Raw genomic sequence first — 26,033 nt, 5'->3', positions numbered from 1 at the left:
GCTGCTATAACAAAATATTATAGACTGGGTGGCTTAAAAACAATAGAAATTTATTCCTCACAGTTCTGGAGGCTGAGAAATCCAAGATCAAGGTGTTGGCAGATTCAGTGTCTGGCAGGCGCCTGTTCTCTTGTTCATAGATGGCACCTTCTCATCATGTCTTCACATGATGGAAGGAGTGAGAGGTCTCTCTGGGGCTCCTTCATAAGGGCACGAATCCCATTCTTAAGGGCTTTAAACCCATCACCTAATCACCTCCCAAAGGCTCCACCTTCAGATACCATTGCCTTGGGAGACTAGGATTTCAACTTACGAATTTTGGGAGACATAAACATTCAGACCATAGCATTCCATTCTGGCCTCCCCCAGAATTCATGTACTTCTTCATGCAAAACACATTTATTCCATTCCAATAGCTTCAAAAGTCTTATCTTGTGCCAGCACTGACTTTAAAGTCTGAGTCCAATGTCTCCTCTAAATATGATGATATTTAGATATCAGATGTGGGTGAGACTCAAGATATGATTCATTCTGAGACAGATTCCCTTCTAGCTGTGAGACTATGAAACCAAACAAGTTATATGCTTTCAGAAACACAGGGGTGGAACAGGCACAGTAAGACCATTCCAAAGGAGAGAAATAGAAAAGAAAAAAGTAAGACAGATCCTGGGCTAGTATAAAACCTTAAAGCTTGAGAATGATTTTCTTTGACTCCACGCTCTGTCCTCTAGTCTTACTGGGATGGTCACCCTGATGCCATGGCCCTGTTGAGCATTGCTCTAGTGGGTATGCTCTGTGGTGACTGCACCCCATGGCAATTCTCAGCCTGAATCATAAGCCTGAGGCTCTGGGCAGCTCCATCTTTCTAAATCTGGGTGGAGGCAACCATACTCCCATGGCTCATGCACTTTGTTACTGGCAGAGATGGTAACTTGTGGATGCTGCCAAGATTTATCATTTGTGCCTTCCAGAGGGGCAGGCACAGTGTCCTGCACCACACCTGGCCTCACTGGAGCCACACCTGGGTGGCTGAGAATTGCCATACTGGAAAGCAGGGAGCAGGGCCTAAGGTGGTGCCAGCCAGCCAGTGCTGAGGTCCCACAGGTGTCTGAGGCTCTTTCTTTAAAATTTTCTGTCTGCTAGCCTCTGATCTGGGCCTGAGAAGGTAAAGGCAGCCTTGATGATTTCTGAAAATCTTTTGGGGTTACTTTTCCTTTTCCTTGGACAATAGGTCCTGGATAATCCATACTAATCTTCTTATCAGAAGGTTGCTTGGCCACACCCTATTCTTGAATATACTTTCTCATAATTTTAATATGGATAGCCTGTGAAATTTCCTAACCTTTAAATTCTATTTCCCTTTTGATGAAAAATTCTGTCTTTAAATCATTTTTCTCTTCTTATATTTGACTAGAAACATTCAAGAGGAGCCAAGCCATACCTTGAACACTTTGCTTAGAAATTGCCTCAGTCGAATATCCTATTCTTTGAGTGCAAATTCTATCTTCCACAAAACATGAAGCCACAGCAATTCAGCCAAGTTCTATGCCACTTTGTAACAAGGATAACCTTTCCTCGGGTTTCCAATAACATGTTCCTTATTTCTATCTGAAACCTCACCAGATGGCCTTTACCATCCATATTTCTACAATCATTCTGTTCATGGACTTTCTGTTCATGGTATTTTCTTAGAAGGCTCTTTATACAGCTTTCTTCTTTTTGTCCTATCCCTCTCAAGGATCACTCTTAATAGTCCACCTAGAAACAGGCTTTTTTTTAGCCTACACCTCAAAAACTTTTCTAGGCTCTACCCATGATCCCATTCCAAATCTGCTTCCGTATTTTTAGATCTTTGTTACAGCAGCACCTCCAATTTTCTTAGTGAATCTGACCTGTTATAACAAAATACTATAAGTTGGGTAGCTTGTAAAGAAGAGAAATCTATTTGTTACAGTTCAGGAGTCTGAGAAGTCCAAGGTCAAGGTCCTGGCAGACTAGATGTCTGGTAAAGACTTGCTCTCTGGTTCATAGTACTTTCTTGCTATGTCTCCACCTGGTAGAAGGGGTGAGGGGTCTCTCACAGGTTTTTTTTTTTGTTGTTTTTTTAAATAAGGACACCAATTCCACTTATGAGGGTTCTGTTCCCATGATCTAATCACCTCCCAAATACCCCACCACTTAATGCCACACATGACCTTGGGGTTTATAATTTCAACGTATGAAATTTTAGGGGACACAAACATTCAGACCATAGCAGCCTGATTCTGAATCAAGGGATTTATATATATTTGACTCATTTAATCCTGTTGCATGCAATATAGAAAGAATTTGGCAAGTATCTGACATATGGTAGTAATTTAATTAATGTTAACTTATGTGACTCTATTTTTAAATAAGGAAAGACTGAGGCCCAGAAAGGTTAAGTATCCTGTCCGAAGTTGCACAGTTGGTAAACAATGTGCCTATGATTTGAATACAGGCCCTGTGGTTATATGTTTTAGCTCTCATTCATGATGTACTTTGCTTACCTGTGTCGTGGTTGGGTTGCCTCAGTGTGTGTTTGTGGGCAGTACATGCCGAGATTTAGTCTTTTGCAACTTTTTTCTGGCAATACTTAGAGGTTCTTTCTTTTTTATTCAAATTTCTATTTCAAGTCATTTTAGTTTTGGATCTCCAGTTCCTCAGAGACTATTGGGGGTGTGGCCCACTCTGATTCCTCTCTAGAACCAGTTCATTTTTTTTTTTTCTCATTTAGGAAGGTCTGGGATCTTGGAGGAGGAGCATTGTTACTCATGGTGCCTGAGTGATGCCTGCTTTTTCAAAGAGTTTGTAGAATTCCATCCTCATGAACACAATTGGATTTGAGATTTAAGTCATAGGGGTTTGCTATTTTGCAGTTTATGAAAATTTCAAATATAAGGCTATTCCCTAAATAGACAATGTCTTGGCATTCCCTCATCTCTAGTCCGGGCTGCAACTTTTTATTAACTTTGCTTTATTCCATAAAGATTTTATCTGTCAGACTCTGTGCCCAGTAACACAGAGAAAGCAAACTGAAGGGGATTCAGACTCTGTATTCAAGTCTCTGGCATATGGCAGAAATCCGTAGTGGAAGGTTTCATGAAGGAGGTAAAATTTTACCCAAGACTTGAAAGATGCTTGGATTTTGATAGAAGGAGAAGGAAGTACAGCTCAGAAATCTAGAACCATTTAAGCCTAGGCATGGAGGTGAGAAAGGGCAAGATGAGCTAAAGGAGGCAGAGGACATTTCAGATAAGCTTGAGATTTCTGTTTGCAGCAGAGGAAAGTGACTCTTTAAATTTTTGGGTGCTCTTCTCTGACAATAGGATAGCCTCAGCATGGGCTTTCCACTCGATCTCACCATTGGAAACCTTCACCTGTCGTATCTCCCCAGAGTATGAAGAGACCCTTCATGTCTCATGAAGTTAGTAACAAAAGCCAACCTCTACTGTTCACTGTCTTAGCCCATTGAGAATGATATAACAAAAATACCATGGTCTGGGTTGCTTATAAACAACAGAAATTTATTTCTCACAGCTGTAAGTGTTGGAAAATCCAAGCTAAAGCACCAGCATATTTGGAGTCTGGAGAAGGCCCACTTCCTGGTTCAGAGATGGTACCTTTTTGTGTGACCTCATGTGACAGAAGGGACAAGAGAGGGCTCCAGGGCTTTTTATAAGGGCATTGAGCTCATTTATAAAGACCTTGCCTGATGATTTAATCATCTCCCAAATGCCCTGCCTCCAAATGCCATCAGATTGGGATGAGAATTTCAATGTACGATTTTGGGGACACAAATAGTCAGTCTATAACATGTACTTTCTGTGTGCTAGGGACAGTGCTAAGCACTTTATATGTGTCATTGCCTTTGAGCTACTGTTGATTATTCCCATTTTGCATGGGAGAAACCAGTAGGCTCAGAGAAGTTCCAGGTCACAGGCCAAGTAAGGGGTGAAGTAGGTTTTCAACTCCAGGTGTGTCTGACTTTAAACCTTCTGCTTCTTTCCCTACACTTTTGTACTAGAAGGAGATTTTCCAGGGGTTGGCAGTAGAAAGAACACTACTGTTGGCTTTAGAAGACAAGCATGGAGCTGTGGTAGTCACTTCCCATCGAAGGCTTTAGAGCAGCAGCATTCTAAAATATGATTCCAGCCACATAGGCAATTTAAAATTTACTATTAGCCCCATGAAAAAAGGAAGCAGAAACATGTGGTTCACGTTAATCATATATTTGATTTAACTCAATATATCTAAAATATTTTAACAGCAATCAATACTTAAAAAAGTTATTAGTAGAAATGTTTATATTTTTGTAGCAAATCTTTGACATCCTATGTTCATTTTACACTTAAAGTACATCACAGTTTGGCCTAACCATGTTTTGAGTACTCAGTACACACATGTGAGCAGTTGCTGCCCTCCTGGATGTCACAGGTTTGGAGGAAACTTTAGTCATTATCTTCATGATAACAATAATTGCTAACTCTAATCAAACGTTTATTAGGTGTTGGAACTTGTATTAGTTTACTAGTGCTGCCATAACAGAAGACCACAGAGTAGGTGGTTTAAACAACATGAATTCATTTGCTCAAAGCTCTGGAGGTGACAAAACCAAGATCAAGGTGTTGCCAGGTTTGATTTCTCCTGAGGCTTCTCTCCTTGGCTTGCAGATGGCTACTTTCTCACATGCTCTGCCCTCTATGTAAGCACATCCCTGGTTTCCTTCTGTGTGTACAAGTTTCTTTTTATAAAGACACTAATAAGATTGGGTTAGAGCTCAGTCTGATAACCATGTTTTAACTTAGCCACTTCTTTAAAGGCTGTCTGAAAATAAGTCACATTCCGAGGTATTGGGGCTAAGATGTCAACATATGAATTTGGTGGAGAGGCATGGTCCAGCCTGTAAAAGACATCAAGCTATGGTATTTTATATAGCCAGTTTAAATTTTCATAATTTTGTGACTAGTACTATCAGTAAATGAATTTTACAGATATAAAATTTGAGGCAAAAAGAGATCAGGTCTCTTCTTTAAGGTCATAACACTGGTAATGCAGAGCCAGAATTTATTTATACACAGTTCTGTCTAATAAGAGTCTTTATTCCTTTGTAAAATTCACGACAGAAATTTCAAAATATAATTGAAAACCTTGATAACATACTAGACAAAAAGTAATTTCAGAGCCTGATGACTGGTCTTTTGAATCAACCTAGTTAGGCAAAAATGGAAAAAATAAAAGAATTTAGAAAAATGAACAAAACCTCTGAGAAGGAATTATGTAAAGTGACCAAATCTATCATTCATTGGCAATCTTTACAGAGAAGAGAAAGTATGCATCTTGGAGAATGTATTTGAGGGTATAATCCAGGAAAATGCCTCCAATCACACTAGATGGGTTGGCATGTAGATATAGGAAATCCAGAAAACTCCTGAAAGATACTATACAAGATGACCATTCCAAAGGCTTTGACTCATCAGAATTTCCAAAGTCAACACAAAAGGAAAAACTTAAAGGCAGCTGCAGAAAAAGGCCATATTACCTATAAAAGAAATTCTATCAGACTAATGGTGGACTTCTTAGCAGACACCTTACAAGCCAGAAGACAGTGGGGGCCTATCTTTAGCATTTTGAAAGAAAAGAAATTCCAATCAATAATTTCATATTCTGCCAAACTAAACTTGATAAACAAAAGAGAGAGAGAGATCCAAGATGGCTGATCACTAACAGCTCGGGATTGTAGCTCCCAGTGAAAGCTTAGAGAACGAGAGGATGCCACACTTTTGGACGAATTTTCGTCACTCACGGACCAGCAGATTTCTAGTAGAGGAGCCCCACAGGTCACCAGCGTGACTCTTGTGGCCGGCGCAGTGGTTTTGCCAGCGCCTTGGCATGGCAGCTCTTCATGCAGAGTAAACGGGACTGGTTCCCTTACTGACCGGTGTTTGGAGCTCCGGGAAGGCAGAGCTGCTTGTTGCAGACTCAAGAAGGAAGCCAGACCATAGATTCCCGGGCAGAAGAGCACCATCAGTCTTATCGCTGCTATTTAGGCCGGTGCAGTGGGTTGCTTGAATGCCAGCACTGGGAATCAATAAATTGGACGTTGACTCAGAAACCTAACTAGAAAGACAGTAATTGTAAAGATGACAGATGGATAAATTTATAATAAAGGGAAAAAAACAGCCTAAGAAGGCCAAGCATACCCAAAATCAGAACCCGTCTCCCTCTACAGGGGATTGAAGTTTCTCATCAGCAACAGAACAAGCCCTGATGGAAAAGGACTGTGTTCCATTATCTGAAGTAGGCTTCAGAAGGTGGATGATAAGAAACTTCTGGGAATTAAAAGAACTTGTTCTAACCCAATGTAAAGAAACTAAGAACTTTGAAAAAAGGTTTGACGAAACACTGAAAAGAATAGACAATTTAGAGAGGAATATAAATGAACTAATGGAGTTGAAAAATACAACACAAGAACTTAGTGAAATATGCACAAGTTTAAATAGCAGAATGGATCAAGCAGAAGAACGGATATCAGAGGTTGAAGACAAACTTAATGAAATAAAACGACAAGACAAGAATAGAGAAAAAAGGATGAAAAGGAATGAGCAAAGTCTCCAAGAAATATGGGACTATGTGAAAAGACCCAATCTACATTTGATTGGTGTACCTGAATGTGATGGAGAGAATGAATCCAAGCTGGAAAATACTTTTCAGGATATTATCCAGGAAAATTTTCCCAATCTAGCAAAGCAGGACACTATTCAACCCCAGGTAATACAGAGAACACCACAAAGATATTCCTCAAGAAGAGCAACCCCAAGGCACATAATCGTTAGATTCACCAGGATCGAAACGAAGGAGAAAATACTAAGGACAGCCAGAGAGAAAGGCCAAGTTACCCATAAAGGGAAGCCTATTAGACTTACAGCAGATCTCTCAGCGGAAACCCTACAAGCCAGAAGAGAGTAGGGGCCAATATTCAACATACTTAAAGAACAGAACTTTCAGCCTAGAATCTCATATCCTGCCAAACTAAGCTTCACAATTGAAGGAAAAATAAAATCTTTTATGAACAAGCAAGTACTCAGAGATTTTATTACCACCAGGCCTGCTTTACAAGAACTTCTGAAAGAAGCATTATACATAGAAAGGAACAACCAGTATAAGCCTTTCTAAAAATATACCAAAAAGTAAAGAGCATCAACATAAAGAAAAATTTACATCAACGAATGGATAAAATAGCCAGTTAACATCAAATGGCAGTAACGCTAAATTTAAATTGACTAAATCCCCCAATCAAAAGATACAGCCAAAACCTAACTGTATATCCAAAGATACACAAAGACTCAAAACAAAGGTTTGGAGAAAAATTTACCAACCAAATGGAGAGCAAAAATAAATAAATAAATAAACAAAAAGCAGGAGTTGCAATTCTCACATTTGATAAAATACATTTCAAAGCAACAAAGATACAGTGGTAAAAGGATCAATGCAACAATAAGAGATCTTAATACCCAGATACATAAGACCCATAATGAGATTTAGACTCAACGAGACAGAAAATTAATAAGGATATCCAGGACTTCAACTCAGATCCGGAACAAGTAAACTCAATAAATATTTATAGAGTGCTCCATTTTAAATACACAAAATATTGATTGGCCATTATTAATCCCCATTTTTAGAATGAAGCAATATTCCTGTTCTCTCTCCCTCTTTTTCTTCCTTTCTTCCTCTCCTTCTCTCCTTTTTTTACTTTTCAACATCCTAGTTCCTCACCTCTACTCAATAAAAAAAAACAAAAAAACAAAACAAAACAAAACAAAAAAACAAAGCACTTCATGTCCATTATCATTCGACTTTAATATTGAGCTTGCAAAATAGACCTGGACTCTTCTCCTCAGCTCACCACTGAGGAAATAGCCCAGCCAGGTGAAAATAGACCAGTCCTCCACTCCGGTTTCTTCCATTTGCTCTGTGCATTAAAAAAAAAAAAAAAAAAAAAAAAAAGAAATTATAGTCTTTCCCAGACAAGCAATCTCTAAGGTAATTTGTTACCACCAGATTGGGTTTATAAGAGATGTTTAAGGGAGTTCTAAACATAGAAACAGAAAAATGATACTTGCTACTACAGAAATATATGTAAGTGCATAGCCCACAGACCCCATAAAGCAACTAATTACACAATCAAGACTACACAGCAACTATCTAACAACACCATGGCCAGAACAAAACTTCACATATCAGTGTTAACTTTGAATGTAAGTCGCCTAAATGCTCCACTTAAGAGATAGAGTGAAAAATTGGATAAAATACAAGACTCAACCATCTGCTATGTTTAAGAGACCCATCTCACATGTCATGACACTCATAGGCTCAAAGTCAAGGGATGGAGAAAGATATATTATGCAAATAGAAAACAAACAGGAGCAGGGATTGCTGTTCTTGTATCAGACAAAACAGACTTTAAACCAATAACAGTAAAGAAGAAAAAAAGAAGGAAATGTTATAATGATAAAGGGTTCGATTCAACAATGTTTAACTATCCTAAATATGTATGCACCAACATTAGAGCACCCAGATTTACAAAACAATTGCTACTAGATCTTTAAAAAGATTTAGCCACGCAATAGTAGTGGGGGACTTCAATGCCCCACTGACAGCGTTATATAGATCATCCACGAAGAGTCTTCATTCTTGTTACCCAAAGTGGCCAAATGAAACATGGTTGCCTTCACGATGGGTATATTTGGGTGCAGCTCAGAGTCTTTGGCACTTTATTATCAGCTCCTCTTAGTGATGTGTGGAGCACCATCAGGGAGCAGCACCATCAGGGAAAGGGCTCCAGAAGGCTAGAGAAGCTGAGAGCACAGGCAGGTTTTTAATTTTATTTTTCTGACAAGACACTTTGATCTTGGAATAGAGATACAGGTCTGAGAGGAGAAAGGCTGGCTGCGTAGATGGAGTTGAACAATGGGATTTGACATCCTGAGCAAAAGAGGAGATAGTGATGGCTTCTTGGGCTGGCTACCTTCCTGAAGATGAAAAACACATTTTTTTCCCGCCTGAAATCTAGCTGACCAAAAATGCAAGGATAGGAAGTAAATATGGATGGCATTGCATGAGGAATTGTGTGCCCCAAGATAATATGTTGCAGTCCTAACCCTGGAACCTGTGAATATGACTTTATTTGGAAATAGGGTCTTTGCAGATATAATTAGTTAAGAAGAGATTATACTGAGTGAAGCTGTAAGTTGAATACCTGGTGTCTTTATAAGAAGGCCATGTAAAGACAGAGACACACAGGGAGAGCCCTATGTGAAGACAGAGGCAAAAATTGGGGTGATGCATCTTTTAGTTTGGTGCAAAAGTAATTGCAGTTTTTGCCATTACTTTCAATGGTAATACATGGTGAAGAACATCAAGGATTGACAGCAAACACCAGAAGCCAGGAGAGAGGCATGGAACGGATTGTCCCTCAGAGCCTGCGGAAGGAAACAAGCTTGCTGATATCTTGATTTTGTACTTCTGGCTTTCAGAAATGTGAGACAATACATTTTGTCATTTTAAGCCACCAAGTTTGTGCAACCTTGTTACAACAGCTCTAGGAAACTAATACAGATGGGAAGGGAGAAGCATTCATGAAAACAATTGCCTTGGATGAGAATAAGTATGACTCAGAGAGAAGAACAGAGGTGCAGAATGTGTCTGGAGACTTACAGGAAAGAACACATTTAGACGAAGATAGGAATTAGGGTCTTAGAATCTTCACACAATTGGGTAGGGTATAACACATAAAGTAATGACAAAAGGTGGTAGGTGTGATATTTTAAAGTTACCAAGAAGTGGGCTGGAAATTACTATTTGGTATAAATGGAAAGAAGAAGAAAATACCTATTACATGGGGAGGAAATTTGTGTTTAACAACAAAAGCAACAAAAACAAAAGACAGATTCATGAAAATCAGAGGGCCTGAGAGGGGAATCAGGCCAGCAAAGCTTAGGATGAGGATATAAATAAAGATGCATTGCAGTGATGTTCTTAAAGGTGTAATAAAAAGTCATATGAACCTTGAATGAACTGATGTCTTTGTTCCCCAGGTCACAAGGTGGCTCAGAAACAAGATTTTGTAGTAATGGAAACTCACGTCAACTGTCCAGGTATCTGCTACAAATATTATCTGACTGAAAGTGAGAAAGTGTGACATGAGTTTTTCTTGCTTTACTGATAATTTCATTTCACAAGTGCCAGTGACAAAAGACATTTATACTCTGGACCTAATTATGAGCTGTTAATGGGTTGGTGAAGTGGAGATGCCAGGAATCTTAAGAGACCCAGATGGGATTTCCCCTTTTGGGGTGATATGACCTTATAGAGTTTATGAGCACTAATGAGAAGATAAGATAAACTTAGTCAGGATTGCACCCTAGACTTTGGAAAGAAAGATTTAAAAAACTTTCAGAGAGCATCCTTATCTTTACCTCTTATTGGTGGATAATGTCAAATTCCATAGGCTTTTTTCTCTCCTTCCCTTCCTCTCATGTACTTCTACTTACAAGTGAATCATTAGGGAATATTAAATTTTAGCATTTAAAAGTAGAAACTTGTCAGGACTGGTATTTGCAGAAAAATAAAACAGGTACTCATCCAGAAGTCAGGCAGCCTCATAAGCGTCTGTGCCTGCATCCAGGTGGTGGCACTCCCACTGGACGAACTCTTAGTTGCTATATGTCAAGGGTAGATGGTTGTGCTTGTCACATGCTGCTATCATACTTGTTACATATAAATGGCAGCTTGTTTCATCATTGTTAATTTAGATTGTTGTACGTTGTTAGCAAAATTTTATAGTGGTTATTTTTATTATGGGAAATAAAAATATTTTTATCATTTATATTTTGAAACTATGGTCTTCTAATAACTGTATCTTATGATGTATATTACCATAAATTAGAATGTGAAATAGCAAACTGCTATGATTAAAGCAAAGGAATGCATCATCTTCACCATCCTTAAAATTGTACTGTACACATTTTATAGCCAACACTAGAAGCAGATTGACCAGTGTGAATGTTGGTCCCACCTAAGCTATTTAAACCTCACCTTCTTTATCACTAAAATGGGAATAATAGACCTATTTTCATGAGGATTAAATGACATTATGCATATGCATTGTTTAGAAAATGCTCAATAAATAGCTAATAATTACTAATACTTAAAGAGTGCTTATAACTGGCTAGGCACTATATGAAGTGTTTTGCATATATTGACTAATCAATCCTCAGAAAGCCACATAAGGTAAGTACTACTGTTATCTCAAATGGTAGTTCATAGTTGTAAATAATGGTAGTTTTATAGATAAGAAAAGCCCAAGGCACAGGGCATTTAGGTTAACTTTAAAAATCGCAGTTAGCAAGTGGCAGAGTGGGTATTTGGACCCAGGAAGGCTGGTGGTAGTCATCTTACTGGTAACTAGTATACTGCCTCTGATAATAACAAAAACACACCCCTTTTTTCCCAAAGGGGTCATACAATAAGATGAAGTGAATGGCCTAGTGAATGGTCTCTATTCATTTGCAAACTGTTTCTCTCCCTACTTTCTGTGCATCTGGAGGGGATGTGTTTTACCCCAGTTTTCAACATTGAGCTCAGCTCTTGCTTAATGGATGGTTGTCAGTCTCATCCCCTTATTTACCTTTTCAATCATGGCATTTTTGTTGATCATGCTAATAAAGCATTGTTCGGTCTGGGAACACCACCTGGATGGAAGTCTTTCTAGATTCCACTTTGAATCCAGTGCTCCTTGGTTGAGGTAGACTTTGTCACAATTCCAGGACCAAAGGCTGCCTCCAGAACAGAAGCCATCCAGCTGAGCACCTGGAAAATACCATTTTCCACTTGTATTTATCAGGAACTCCCTGATTGTAGATTTAAAAACAATGTAGGAGGTACAAGTGCAGATTTCATACATGCATGTATTTTGCAATGGTGAAGTCTGGGCTTTAATTGGACCCATCACCCAAAGGGTGAACATTGGACCAAATTGGTAATTTTTCAGTCCTCGCCTTCTTCCCACCCTCTCACCTTTAGCAGTCTCCAGTGTCTATTATTTCACTCTGTATATCCATGTGCACCCATTGTTTAGCTTTCACTTATAAGTGAGAAAATGCAGTATTTGACTTTCTGTTAATAAAGGTCTCCAGTTCCATCTATGTTGCAAAAGACATGATTTCATTTTTTTTTTTTTTTTTTTGAGAAGGAGTCTTGCTCTGTTACCCATGCTGGAGTGCAGTGGCCGATCTTGGTTCACTGCAATCTCTGCCTCCTGGGTTCAAGTGATTCTCTTCCCTTGGCCTCCCAGGTAGCTGGGATTACAGGTGTGCACCACCACACCCAGCTAAAGTTTTTATATTTTTAGTAGAGACAGGATTTAACCCTGTTAACCAGGCTGGTTTCAAACTTCTGATCTCAGGGTATCTGCCCACCTTGGCCTCCCAAAGTGCTAGGATTATATGTGTAAGCCACTGCACCTGGCCAATTTTATTCTTTTTAATGGCAGAGTAGTATTCCATGGTATGTGTGTGTGTATGTATACGTGTGTATGTATATATGTGTGTCTGTATGTATATATGTATGTATGAACATGCTATAAAATCCATATATATGTCCTAAAAAATGTTCATTGCTAAAATAGCCTTTTAAAACTACAGTTTCCGTTTGTTAACAAAGCAACAGATAAGTATTTGTTTAGATTTTTTTAGCTTTAATTCAAATGTATGACATCTTAGTAAAGCAAGCCCACATTGTAAAATTCATAATACTCTGTTTTTTTCTATATGCAAGCTGAAAAGGACATGTACAGTGTACATGTATATCTGTATCTTGCATATATACACACATATATATACACTGTATACACATATACCCCGTATGTATGTACACACTTATATACACACTTTACACATGTACACACCACACATGTTCACACATAATATGGTACACAGTATACACATGTACAGATATGTACACATAGTACATATATACAAACTCTGAACTGGCATATATATACACATATATACTGCATACACACATACCCTATATGTATGTACATACTTATATACACATTGTACATATGTACATACATATATGTACACACTACACATGTTAAAACATGTACACGGTACATGTGTACCATATGTACATATCTGTGCATGTGTACATGTGTACATATATACACACTCTGAACTTGCATATATATACACATACATATGTATATATATACTGTATACACACACACATACCATATTTTCTTTATCGAATTCTCATTTATGAAAATTTAGGTTGATTCCATTTCTTTGATATTGTGAATGGTGCTGTGATGAATATACGAATGTAGGTCTGATAATAGATTTTTAGTCTTGAAATGAATCTTAGTGATAGGTCTCAAGAAAAGAAACAGAGATCCAAAGATGTGAGGTTACTTTTCTGGAGCTTACACAGTCAGTCAGGGGAAGATTTCAGACTAGAAGCCAGGATGCCCAACACTGTACGTGTCTTTTTCAACTTGTACATAGAAAGAAAACTTGGCATATTATGAGCTTTACAAGATGGGCTTTACTAAGACATCACAGGACATTTGAATTAAAGCTGAAATATCTAAACAAATATCGTCTGCTGCATTGTTAACAAATGGAAAACTAATTTTAAAAGGCTATTTAAACAATCAACACTTTTAGGGCTTATATAAGGACATTCATAGAATGCTTATAAACTGTAAAACTGAGTACAATTTAATGGCACTTGATGGGACCGCAAGTGAAAACTCTGTACAATTAGCTTTGTTTAGCACATCACAAATCAAATAAGTATCCTATGAAAGATCAAAGGAATTCAAAACATTTAAACTGTGCCATTTTTTGAAACCTATAAGTATGTAAGAACCAAACTAGACAGTGCTTTAGGCAAACTCAAATTATTCAACTAAAGGAAACTGTAGAAAAGACAGTTTGATTCAAGGATTCTGTTTGAATCAGGATCCATTAAAATATTCTTTTAACAGATGAGCTATTTGTGAAATTAGATTTCAAGCAAATGGCTAGTCCATATTTTAAAATAAGTGGCATAAGGTTTTCCTTAGAAAGGAAGAGATTTGTGAATTTAGGGGAAAGATATCTTCTTAATGAATATATTAATAGTGGTCAAATATAAGAATTGATTAGTTAATCAATGCCAGGCATTTACTAGTTATATGACCCATATACAATCTGTCATTCTTTCCCCAGAGCTGTCTCTGTCCTTTGCATATACTTCAGTTATGGCAGCAATCTCACCCTGAAAGTATATATGGCCCATGAACAACTTGTGGGCAGAGACACTACCTCTTTCATTTTTTGTTTTAACAGAAAAGGTGAGTTATTCATGTCATGTGTGGAATATGTGGCAGACACAGGATTAGGACTCAGGTCCTTTGACTCAAAGTTCTTTGGAAATAAATGAAGACCCACCAAATGAGAAGCTGGCTATAACAAGGAGTCAACAACCACTGTCACTTGTTAAAGACTGGCAGAGTAATGAGAAAGTTTAACAGTGGATAAAAAGAGAAGACTCCAGGTGTGGCCTGACTGGAGACTCTTGGCCTGGAAAAGCTGGAGGTGACTAATCAGAAGTGAGCATCCTATGAGATTGGTTAGGGAAACATATATGTATGTATTTGAGTGTTTTGGTTGGTCCTAAGTTGGAAGCAGGGATGGAAAATAGAGAAGCTGTCGATTATTAATCAAGTCCTAGTTGTTTTGGGCCAGCTGTTACAGGGGTTATTATTTGCCTTCCAGGACTGGTTGGTGGGGATATTAGGTTGGCGCAAAAGTAATCACGTTTTTTGCTATTGAAATAATGGCAAAATCGCAATTACTTTTGCACCAATCTAATAGCTGTCTGATTCCTGTAAGTGTGACTCCCAGACAGCCAGCTGGATTCCTGGGCTGGTTACTGGAGACAATGGGTTGGTTTCCTGAGATGGTTGCTGCAGATCGTGGGTAAGAGTTCATATGGGCTCTTATGACTCATTTTATCTATACTCTGGCTATTGTATATTCTGCCAGTTCGATTCTCTTCCTTCTAGATCCGGAGCCAGCATACTTTCTGTAAAGAGCCAGACTAAAAAAAATATTTTCAGCTTTGTGAGCCTTACAGTCTCTGCTTCACTGACTCAACTCTGTCACTTAAGTGCAAAAGTAGCAGCAGACAGTAGGTGAACAAATGGATCTGGCCATCTTTCAATAAAACTTTATTTCAAAAACAAGCAACAGGCTTGATTTGACCCTGGGTCCCCAGTTCACTGACCCCTGTTCTGGACTGAAGAGTTTGCACAAAATCAACAAATGTGCAAATAGCAACTGTCTCCTCTTTTGTTGTGATTCATTCCCTTCTGGATGTCTTAACACTATTGAAGCTGCGATCATTGTGGTCTAGTTTCTAAGTGGTGTCATACTCAAGAAGCATAGTTCAACAACCAAAAATTAAAAAAAATATTATTATTTTTTCCCTCCTCTCAAATATTATATAGCACTCATTTAATTACTAAGGGGATACTTCTCATCATATTTTCCTTCTGTCTCATTTCTCTATAGCCCAAACTTTCATTTATAGCTCATACTCCCATTTAAGAATATCTTAGTTGATAAAACCCCCAAAGAAAGCCTCTGTCATGCACAAAGAACCATCACTCCCTCAACATGTCATATGGCAAGCAAGAGTAACATTGTCAAATTGGCAAAGGTGATCTGTCCTTAGCCTTGAACCCTTGTATGTGCAACATGGCTCCCACAGTTAAAGGCATCACAAGAACTTAGAATAGTATTCAGAGAGAGTAGAGGCCATTTCTTCCTTGTATCTTCTTAAGAGTGAAGAGCCCTCTCCCAGAAGCTTCCCTGCAGACTCATCCTCACGTTTCATCGACCCAGTTGTATCACCTACTTAGACCTGTCTCATCACTGCCAAAGACAATGGAATCACCATGATTGGCTTAGATCAAGCAGAAATCACCTGCCGAGGCTGGGGATGCATCCTGTCTTCTCTGATGCACATAGTTTTATAGGAGAGGATAGATGTGAAAGAATGAATTTGAGATTCTCTAGGAAGGTTGAGTAAGAGAGGGTTGATATTGAGAAGTCAACCAGTGGTATCTTCAGCAACAGGCAAAGGGCTAGGGAGAGAAAAGGGAGCAGGAGAAAGGAGAGGATTTATGAAGAATCTGTCTTCAGGTTTTAAACATTATTCAAAGTAGAAACAATCAATGATATCCTTTCTGTGGCAGTCAGGCCTGGCTTTGTTGATAAAGAGTTGATCCCTGCCTTCCTCTCAACATGTTATATATCAGGCAAGAGCAGGTAAGAGTAACATTGTCAAATTGGCAAAGATTGTCTTCCTTTTCTCCAGCCCAATTTTGATGTCTACTTTTACTCTTTTCATAAATCTCACCCTATTGTGCTTTGAGTACCTTGCACACCCCACTGTGAATGTTTTGAGTGGAGGGAGCCCTGGATGTGGAGACGGAAAGAGCTGGGCATGAGTCCTCGTTCTGCCACTTACTAGGTTATGACCTTGGGCAAGTTACTTGACCACAATGAATATTAGTTACCCTGCATGTGCAGAGGAAAGATGTCTGCCTTCCCAGCTCATGCAGCCATTATGAAGATTAATGAATGAAATCATTTTTCTTAAAGCACCTGGTACATATGCACTAAATAATATTTTCATTTTTCCTTTGAATTAACCAAACCTGTCTACTCATTGTTCCCTGACCACACTCATTTCGTGATTTTCTATCTTTACATGTAGCTTATACCATGTTTTCTTCTTTCTACTCTGCCACTCTCTCCACCTGCGATGTCTATCCCCCTCATCTCCCTCATGGATCTGAACCAGTTCAGAACACAACAACACAAAACAAGAGTGATAATAAGGCCTGCTGTACAAATTTGTCATTGCAGATTAAGAACCAAATATAATCTGAAATGTGAACAAAGAACTACAGGCAGACATCTTACTCATCTATAATGTAATTGTTGGAAATCTGGCTTGATTCCAGATTCTTTATAAACCCCCTTTCCTTATTTCATACCAGGAGTAATTCTCTGAAGAAGCTGCAGGACCTGTGGAGTGGAGGGCATCCTGGAGGAGACCTCATAGTATTGTATACGGCCCCCAAAATTAACATTGTCCAAAAGATACCAGAGTAGTGAAATCCAGAAGCTGTCAGTCTAGGTCAGGGGCCACATGAGACAACGGTATAGGAACTCAGGGTAACTGAGTGGAAGAGAGAAATTACCATGGGAGCTTTTGGCTACAGTCGTGATCTCTCCATGTGTCATTTTTCTTCATGGTGAGTTATGTGTTATTTGAGCATTAATGTTCTCATCGTCAAAAGGGAGTCCATACCTAACTATTTCTTATCTTTCATGAGAATGTAAACCCCAGAGTGGTAGAGTCAATATTTATTTTGTTTATTAATTTAACATTTACTATCTGGCATGTAATAAATACAATAAATACTTGTTGAAAAATGAAAGAGTGTAAAATAAGAGGACATAGACGCAAATCTTTGTAAACTTAGGGTATGATACAAATTAAATATAGTCTGTTCTCCCCACCTCCAGAAGCTTAGCATAAATCTCTATATAAAATAGGTATGCAGCTGATGTTGACTGATAGGCCATATGTCTTGTAAGGAATGTAGAGCATACTGCAAAGCTGTTTTCATCAAAATCTGAAATCTTTTAGAGCAGAAGGGCTGTCCTGTGTAAGACCATCATCTATATATCTTGCCTTCAAGTTGTTTACTGTCAAATGGCTTCCTCCAAATGCAGGGCAAACATTGTTAATTGATTGTGAAACTTTCCTTCACATGAGCTTCCCGTTATTTTAAAACAATTTTTTATAGGCAGCTAATACAAATTGTTCAAAATTGGCACTTAAATTGAAGATTATTTACCATCCATGGTCTTCATTCAAGAGTACCCTTTTATTTTGCGTGCTTGTTTACTTTGCTGTGGATCTCCATTAATAGAAACTCCACATCTCCTTTGCTGATTATTTCTTTGTTCCCCCCGTTTTTTGGCCATCAGAAAGTTTTAATATCCAAATATAAGCTCTCTTGCTGTAAAAATGGGGCCATCCTTGACCTTTGACTCAAACTAGTATTGCAAAGAAATATGATTTTCTTTGCTTCTAAGAAATAAGAGGGATATCAAAGGAAAAATGTATCGATCCACCTCAGTGAGATTACTGAGAAATTTATGAGAAACAAGCCCCCGTGCATACAAGGGCCACACCTAGAATACCAGATTCACTTTTAAAAGCACTTTACTCTTTCCATAACCTGCTACTTTATCCACACTTTTAATCCTGTAAAGCATTTTATAAACATTTACTGATTGATTTATTACTCTGGAACCAGTTCAGAACACAACACACAAGAGTGATGAAAAGGCCTGATGTACTAATTTATGATGCAAGATTAAGAACCGACTATGATCTGAAATTTGAACAAAGAACTACAGGCAGACATCTTAGCAATCTATAATGACATGGGAGTCTGTGAACTCTAAAGTGAGAGACAGAGTATTTCACTTGGCAATTAGAGGTTTCAAAAGAGAAGATTTATTTATTTTTTAAATGAAGAAAAATTTAGTCAGGCAGATTGATTCATTAGTGCTATGAGCTGTCCCAGGAAGCTGCAGACTCAAGGTTGCTGCAGAACCAAGGTTGAGAGCAGAGAATGAAGCTCATTTACATTCAGGAATAAAACCAAAGCTTCTTTCTACTCTGCTCTTCCTATTCTCACTTCACTGATCCATCTATTTTTAATATATAATTTTGAGAAACTTTGCCATCCATATGTCTCTGGAAATAAAAAGAGAATATGTGACACTAAACCTAAGACAGACTACAATTTAATACAATGTTAAGAATACTCCCTGAAAGAATGTCTCAGCTCACTGCAACCTCGGCCTCCCAGGTTCAAGCGATTCTCCTGCCTCAACCTCCCAAGTAGCTGGGCCTACAGGCATATGCCACCATGCTGGGCTAATTTTTATATTTTTAGTAGATTCGGGGTTTCACCATGTTGGCCAGGCTATTCTCGAACTCCTGACCTCAGGTGATCCACCTGCGTTCCCCTCCCAAAGTTCTGGGATTACAGGTGTGAGCCACCACGCCCGACCTAAAGTATACTCCTAACCCAGGGTGAGCATACACTGCTATGATCAATGATGGTGTGAGGTGATAGGGAGTTTTGGGGACTGTGGAGGGAATATGGCCACAGAATGGACGGTTTCACTTGGCAAAAAAAAAAAAAAAAAAAAAGAATACTCCCTGTCAGAAAACATCACACACAGGGGCGTATCAGAGAGTGGGGGGCTAGGAGAGGAATAGCATTAGGAGAAATACCTAACGTAGATGATGGGTTGATGGGTGCAGCAAACCACCATGGCACATGTATACCTATGTAACAAACGTACATGTTCTACACATGTATCCCAGAACTGAAAGTATAATAACAATAAAAAGAATACTACCTGTCCAAAAGATTGTCTGTTAATTATAGGCTTTAAAATGGGCCTTTCTTGACTAGTTCTTCCAGGGTTCTGCTTAGCAACTTTGATCTCAGGTTTGCAGAAAATGTGTAATAATAGTATCAACAAAAATAGCTCATAGATTCTTTTTAAATTTTTTATTTTAATTTATTATGTTATTTTGAATTGACAACCCATAATTGTGTACATTTCTGGGGCACAATGTGAAGTTTTGATATATGTATACAATGTGGAATGATTAAACCAAGCTAATTAAGATATATGTTTGCCCTCCCTTACCTGTCTTTTTTTATGGTGAGACATTTAAATTTACTCTTAGTTGCTCTGAAATATACAATACATTAGTATTATTATTATTGATCTGTTACCCTACTGTGTAATAGGTTGCAAAACTTATTCCTTCTGTTTACCTTAAACTTTGTGCTCATTGATCAACAGCTCCTCATTCCCTCCCTCTCTTGTCCCCTAGCCCCTGATAACTCTCATTCTACTCTTTACTTCTATGAGTTGAACTTTGTGACATTTCACATGTAAGCGAGATCATGTGACATTTGTCCTTCTCTGCTTGACTTATTTCACTTAGCATACTATCCTCCACATTTGTCCATGATGTTAGTAATGGCAGGATTTCCCCCATCCCCATTTAATGCCAAATAGAATTCCACTGTGCATATATACTGCATTTAAAAAAATCTGTTCATCGATGGTTGGACACTTAGGTTTATGCCATATATTGGCTATTGTGAATATTGCTGCAGTGAACATGGGAGGGCAGATATACCTTGAACATATTGATTTCATTTTTTTTCACCATATACCTACAAGTAGGATTACTAGAACATAATGTAGTCCTATTTTTAGGCCCTAGTGTGGGTTGACCCCCTCTATGTGTCCATATTTTCTCATCATTAAGCTCCCACTTATAAGTGAGAACATGTGGTATTTGATTTTTCTGTTCCTGTGTTAGTTTGCTAAGGATAATGGCCTCCAGCTCCATCCATTTCCTGGCAAAGAACATGATCTTGTTCTTTTTTTCTGACTGTATTGTATTCCATGTTGTGTAAGAATCACATTTTCTTATCCAGTCTATTATTGATGGATATTTAGGTTGATTCCATGCCTTTGCTATTGCAAATAATGCTGCAATGAACTTACACGTGCATGTGTCTTTAGAGTAGAACCCTTTATATTCCTTCAGGTATTTATGGAGTAGTGGGATTGCTGGGTTGAATGTCTTTAGATCTATCTTTAGATCTTTGCATAATCAGCACACTGTTTTCCATAATGGCAGAACTAACTTAAACTCCCACCAATGGTATGTAAGCGTTCCTTTTTCTTTACAACCTCACGGGCATCTGTTATTTTCTGACTTAGTAAATGACAGATAATAGCCATTCTAACTGGGAATATCCCATCATGGTTTTGATTTGCATTTCCCTTATGATTAGTGATGCTGAGCGTTTTAAAATGTGTGTTGCCTATTTGTGTCTTCTTTTGAGAAATGTCTATTCAGACCCTTTGATCACATTTTAATGAGATTATTATTATTTTTTCTTGTTGAGTTGTTTGAGTTTCTTTTATATTCTGGAAAGTAGTCCCTCGTCAGATAAATATTTGCAATTATTTTCTCCTATTCAAAAGATTATTTCTATAATTCAAAAGATTATCCCTATATTCTGTTGATTGTTTCCTTTGCTGTGCAGAAGCATTTTAGTTTAATATAGCCCCATTTCTATTTTTGTTTTTAATTTCTTGTGCTTTTGAGGTCTTAGCCATAAAATTTTTGCCTTGGTCATTTTTTTTCCTAGAGGAGCAGTCCCAACCCTTTTGGCACCAGGGAACAATTTTATGGGAGATGATTTTTTCCACTGACCTGAAGTGGTGGCGGTGGGTTGGGGGTGGGAGGATGAGGGTGCATTAGATTCTCATCAGGAGTGTGCAACCTAGATCCCTCAAATGCACAGTATTGGGTTCATACTCTTATGAGAACCTAACGCTGCAGCTGATCTGACAGGAGGTGGAGCTCAGGCAGTAATGCTCACTCACCTGCTGCTCTCCTCCTGCTTTGGGGCCTGGTTTGTAACAGGTGAAGGACTGGTACTCGTTCATGGCCTAGAGATTGAGAACGCCTGTCCTAGAGCATTTTTGCTATGCTTTTTCTTAGTACTTTTATAGTTTTGGGTCTTATCCTTAAGCCATTAATCAATTTTGAGTTGATTTTTTGTTACGTGGTGAGAGATAGGCATCTAGTTTCATCTTTTGCATATGGATATCCAGTTTTCTCAGCAGCATTTATTGAAAAGGATGTCGTTTTGTCAATGCATGTTCTTGGTGCCTTGTTGAAAATCAGTTGGCTGTACATCTGTAGATTTATTTCTGGGTTCTCTATTGTATTCCATTGCTTTTGTGTTTGTTTTTATGCCAGTGCCATGCTGTTTTTGTTTAGTATAGCTTAATAGCTTATTTTGAAGTCAGACAGTTCGATGTCTCCAGCTTTGTTATTTTTGGTTAGGATTGCTTTGACTATTTGGGTTCTTTTATGGTTTGATACACCCTTTAGAATTATTATTATTATTTTAATTTCTGGGAAGAATGTCATTGGAATTGTGATAGGGATTGCATTGAATCTGCTTATTCCTTTTGGTAGTATAAACATTTTAACAATATTAATTTTTCCATCCATGAGCATGGGATGTCTTTTCATTTGTTGGGTCTTCAATTTCACTCATTAGTGTTTCATAGTTTTCCTTGTAGAGGTTTTTCACCTCTTTAGTTACCTTTATTCCTAGGTATTTTTATTGCTGCTGTTACTGTAAATTAATTGCTTTTTTGATTTCTTTTTCAGCTAGTTCATTGTTAGTGTATGGAAAGACTACTGAGTTTTGTATGTTGATTTTGTATCCTGCAACTTTTCTGAATTCTCTTATCAGTTCTAAGAGTTTTTGTGATGGAGTCTTTAGGTTTCTCTAAGATCATGTCATCTGCAAATAGGGACGCATTGAATTCCTTTTCTTTTTTCTGATTTAGATGTTTTATATTTATTTCTCTTGTCTAATTGCTTTGGCTAGGATCTCTAGTACTACATTAAATAGGAGTGGTGAAAATGAATATCTTCGTCTTGTTCCAGTTCTTCAAGGAAAAGCTTTTAGCTTTTCCCCATTCAGTATGATGTTATTGGTGGGTTTGTAACACATGGCCTTCATTATATTAAGGTATGTTTCTTTAATAACTAATTTGTCAAGAATTTTGTCATAAAAAGATACAGAATTTATCAAATATTTTTTCTGCATTTATTGAGATCATCTTATTGGTTTTTCTCCTTCATTCTTTTGATATAATGTATTTGCATTTATTAATTTGCATATGTTGAAACATCCTTGCATCCCTGGGAAAAATCCCACTTGATCATGGCCTATTATCTTATATATATATATGTATACACACACAATTGTACTTTAGGTTCTGGGGTACCTGTGGAGAACATGCAGGATTGTTGCATAGGTACCTGCAAGGCAATGTGGTTTGCTGCCACCATCCCCCTGTCACCTATATCTGGCATTTCTTCCCATGTTATCCCTCCCCAACCTCCCTACCCCCACTGTCCCACCCCTATTACCCCCAACAGACCCCAGTGTGTGATGCTCCCCTCCCTGTGTCCATGTGTTCTCATTGTTCAACACCCGCCTGTGAGTGAGAACATGTGGTGTTTGATTTTCTGTACTTGCATCACTTTGCTGAGAATGATGGTTTTTAGATTCATCCATGTTCCTATGAAGGACACAAACTCATCATATTTTATGGCTGCATAGTATTCCATGGTGTATATGTGCCACATTTTCCTTATCCAGTCTATCATTCATGGGCATTTGGGTTTGTTCCAGGTCTTTGCTATTGTAAACAGTGCCACAATGAACATACGTGTGCATGTGTGTGTATTTATAAAGGAACTATCTGTAATCCTTTGTTTATATACCCAGTAATGGGATTGCTGGGTCGAATGGAAATTCTATTTCTAGGTCCTTGAGGAATTGCCACACTCTCTTCCACAATGATTGAACTAATTTACACTCCCACCAACAGTGTAAAAGTGTTCCTATTTCTTTGCATCCTCTCCAACATCTGTTGTCTACAGATTTTTTAATGATCATCATTTTAACTGGCATGAGATGGTATCTCAATGTGGTCTTGATTTGCATTTCTCTAATGACCAGTGATGATGAGCACTTTTTCCATATGTTTATTGGCCTCATATATGTCTTCTTTTGAAAAGTGTCTGTTCATATCCTTTGCCCACTCTTGAATGGGTTTTTCTTTTTTTCTTGAAAATCTGCTTTAGTTCTTTGTAGATTCTTGATATTAACCCTTTGTCAGATGGATAGATTGCAGAAAAATTTTCCCATTCTGTTGGTTGCCGATTCACTCAAATGATTCTTTCTTTTGCTGTGCAGAAGCTCTGGAGTTTAATTAGAATCCATTTGTCTATTTTGGCTTTTGTTGCCAATGCTTTTGGTGTTTTAATCATGAAGTCATTTCCTATGCCTACATCCTGAATGGTTTTCCCTAGGTTTTCGTCTAGGGTTTTTATAGTGTTAGGTCTTATATTTAAGTCCTTAATCCATCTGGAATTAATTTTAGTGTAAAGTGTCAGGAAGGGGTCCAGTTTCTGGTTTCTGCACATGGCTAGCCAGTTTTCCCAACACCATTTATTAAACAGGGAATCTTTTCACATGGCTTGTTTTTGTCAGGTTTGCCAAAGATCCAACAGTTGTAGATGTGTGGCATTGCCTCTGAGGCCTTTGTTTTGTTCCATTGGTCTATATCTCTGTTTTGGTACCAGTACCATGCTATTTGATTACTGTAGCCTTGTAATATAGTTTGAAGTCAGGTAGCATGGTGCCTCCAGCTTTGTTCTTTTGGCTTAGAATTGTTTTGGGTATGTGGGCTCTCTTTTTGTTCCATATGAAGTTTAAGGTGCTTTTTTCCAGTTCTGTGAAGAGGGTCATAGGTAGCTTGATGGGGATAGTATTGAATCTGTAAATTACTTTGGGCAGTATGGCCATTTTGACAATATTCATTCTTCCTAACCATAAGCATGGAATGTTTCTCCCTCTGTTTGTGTCCTCTCTTATTTCGTTGAGCAGTGGTCTGTAGTTCTCCTTGAAGAGGTCCTTTACATCCCTGGTTAGTTGTATTCCTAGGTATGTTATTCTCTTTGTAGCAATTGTGAAAGGCAGTTTGTTCTTGATTTGGCTCTCTTTAAGTGTGTTATTGATTTATAGGAATGCTTGATTTCTGCACATTGATTTTGTGTCCTGAGACTTTGCTGAAGTTGCTTGTCTGTTTCAGGAGATTTTGGGCTGAGATGATGGGGTCTTCTAAATATATAATCATGTTGTCTGCAAATAGAGGCAATTTACCTTCCTCATTTCCCAGTTGAATACCCTTTATTTCTTTTTCTTCTTGCCTGCTTGCTCTGGCTAGAACTTCCAATACTGTATTGAATAGGAATGGTGAGAGAGGGCATCATTGTCTAGTGCCAGATTTCAAAGGGAATACTTGCAGTTCTTGCCCATTTAGTATGATATTGGCTGCAGGTTTGCCATAAATAGCTTTTATTATTTTGAGATACATTCCTTTGATACCTAGTTTATTGAGAGTTTTTAGCATAACGGGCTGTTCATGTTTGTCAGAGGCCTTCTCTGCATCTATTGAGATAATCATGTGGTTTTTGTTTTTGGTTCTGTTTATGTGGTGGATTATGTTTATAGACTTGTGTATGTTCAACCAGCCTTGTATTGGTTCTGTTTATGTGGTGGATTATGTTTATAGACTTGTGTATGTTGAAGCCTACTTGATCATGATGGATAAGCTTTTTGATGTTCTGTTGCAATCGGTTTGCCAGTATTTTACTGAAGATTTTTGCATCTATGTTCATCATAGACATTGGCCTGAAGTTTTCTTTTTTGTTGAGTCTCTGCCAGGTTTTGGTATCAGGATGATTTTGGTCTCATAAAATGATTTGGAAAGGATTCCCTCTTTTGGATTATTTGAAATAGTTTCACAAGGAGTGGTACCAGCTCCTCTTTGTCTGTCTGATAGGATTCAGCTGTGAACCCATCTGGACCTGGGCTTTTTGTGGTTGTTAGGCTATTAATTGCTACCTCAACTTCAGCTCTTGTTATTGGTCTATTCAGGGTTTCAACTTATTCCTGGTTTAGTCATGGAAGGATGCAAATGTCCAGGAATTTATGCATTTCCTCCAGGTTTACTAGTTTATGTGCATAGAGTTGTTTATAGTAATCTCTGATGGTAGTTTGTATTTCTGTGGAATTGGTGGTGACATCCCCTTTATCGTTTTTTATTGCATCCATTTGATTCTTCTCTCTTTTGTTTTTTATTAAGATGGCTAACGGTCTTTTGTTG

The 26,033-nt window shown here is 38.1% G+C and overlaps 1 protein-coding gene across 1 annotated transcript in view; it reads left to right on the top strand.

The window, feature by feature from the left end:
- Nucleotides 1-26,033, top strand: part of LOC144581836 (uncharacterized) — a 61,216-nt gene that overhangs the window by 28,555 nt on the left and 6,628 nt on the right. The window contains exons 3-5 of the mRNA XM_078367511.1: nt 10,119-10,178; nt 14,418-14,680; nt 17,141-17,398. Of these exons, the coding sequence (XP_078223637.1) occupies nt 10,119-10,178; nt 14,418-14,470 (113 nt within the window). The 3' untranslated portion in view covers nt 14,471-14,680; nt 17,141-17,398. The remainder of the gene's footprint in view (nt 1-10,118; nt 10,179-14,417; nt 14,681-17,140; nt 17,399-26,033) is intronic.

This window comes from Callithrix jacchus, chromosome 3 (genome assembly GCF_049354715.1).
Source record: "Callithrix jacchus isolate 240 chromosome 3, calJac240_pri, whole genome shotgun sequence".
In the NCBI taxonomy this organism is placed as follows: domain Eukaryota; kingdom Metazoa; phylum Chordata; class Mammalia; order Primates; family Cebidae; genus Callithrix; species Callithrix jacchus.
The sequence above is the reverse complement of the archived record's forward strand: the minus strand, read 5'-3'. Positions and strand labels throughout refer to the sequence as shown.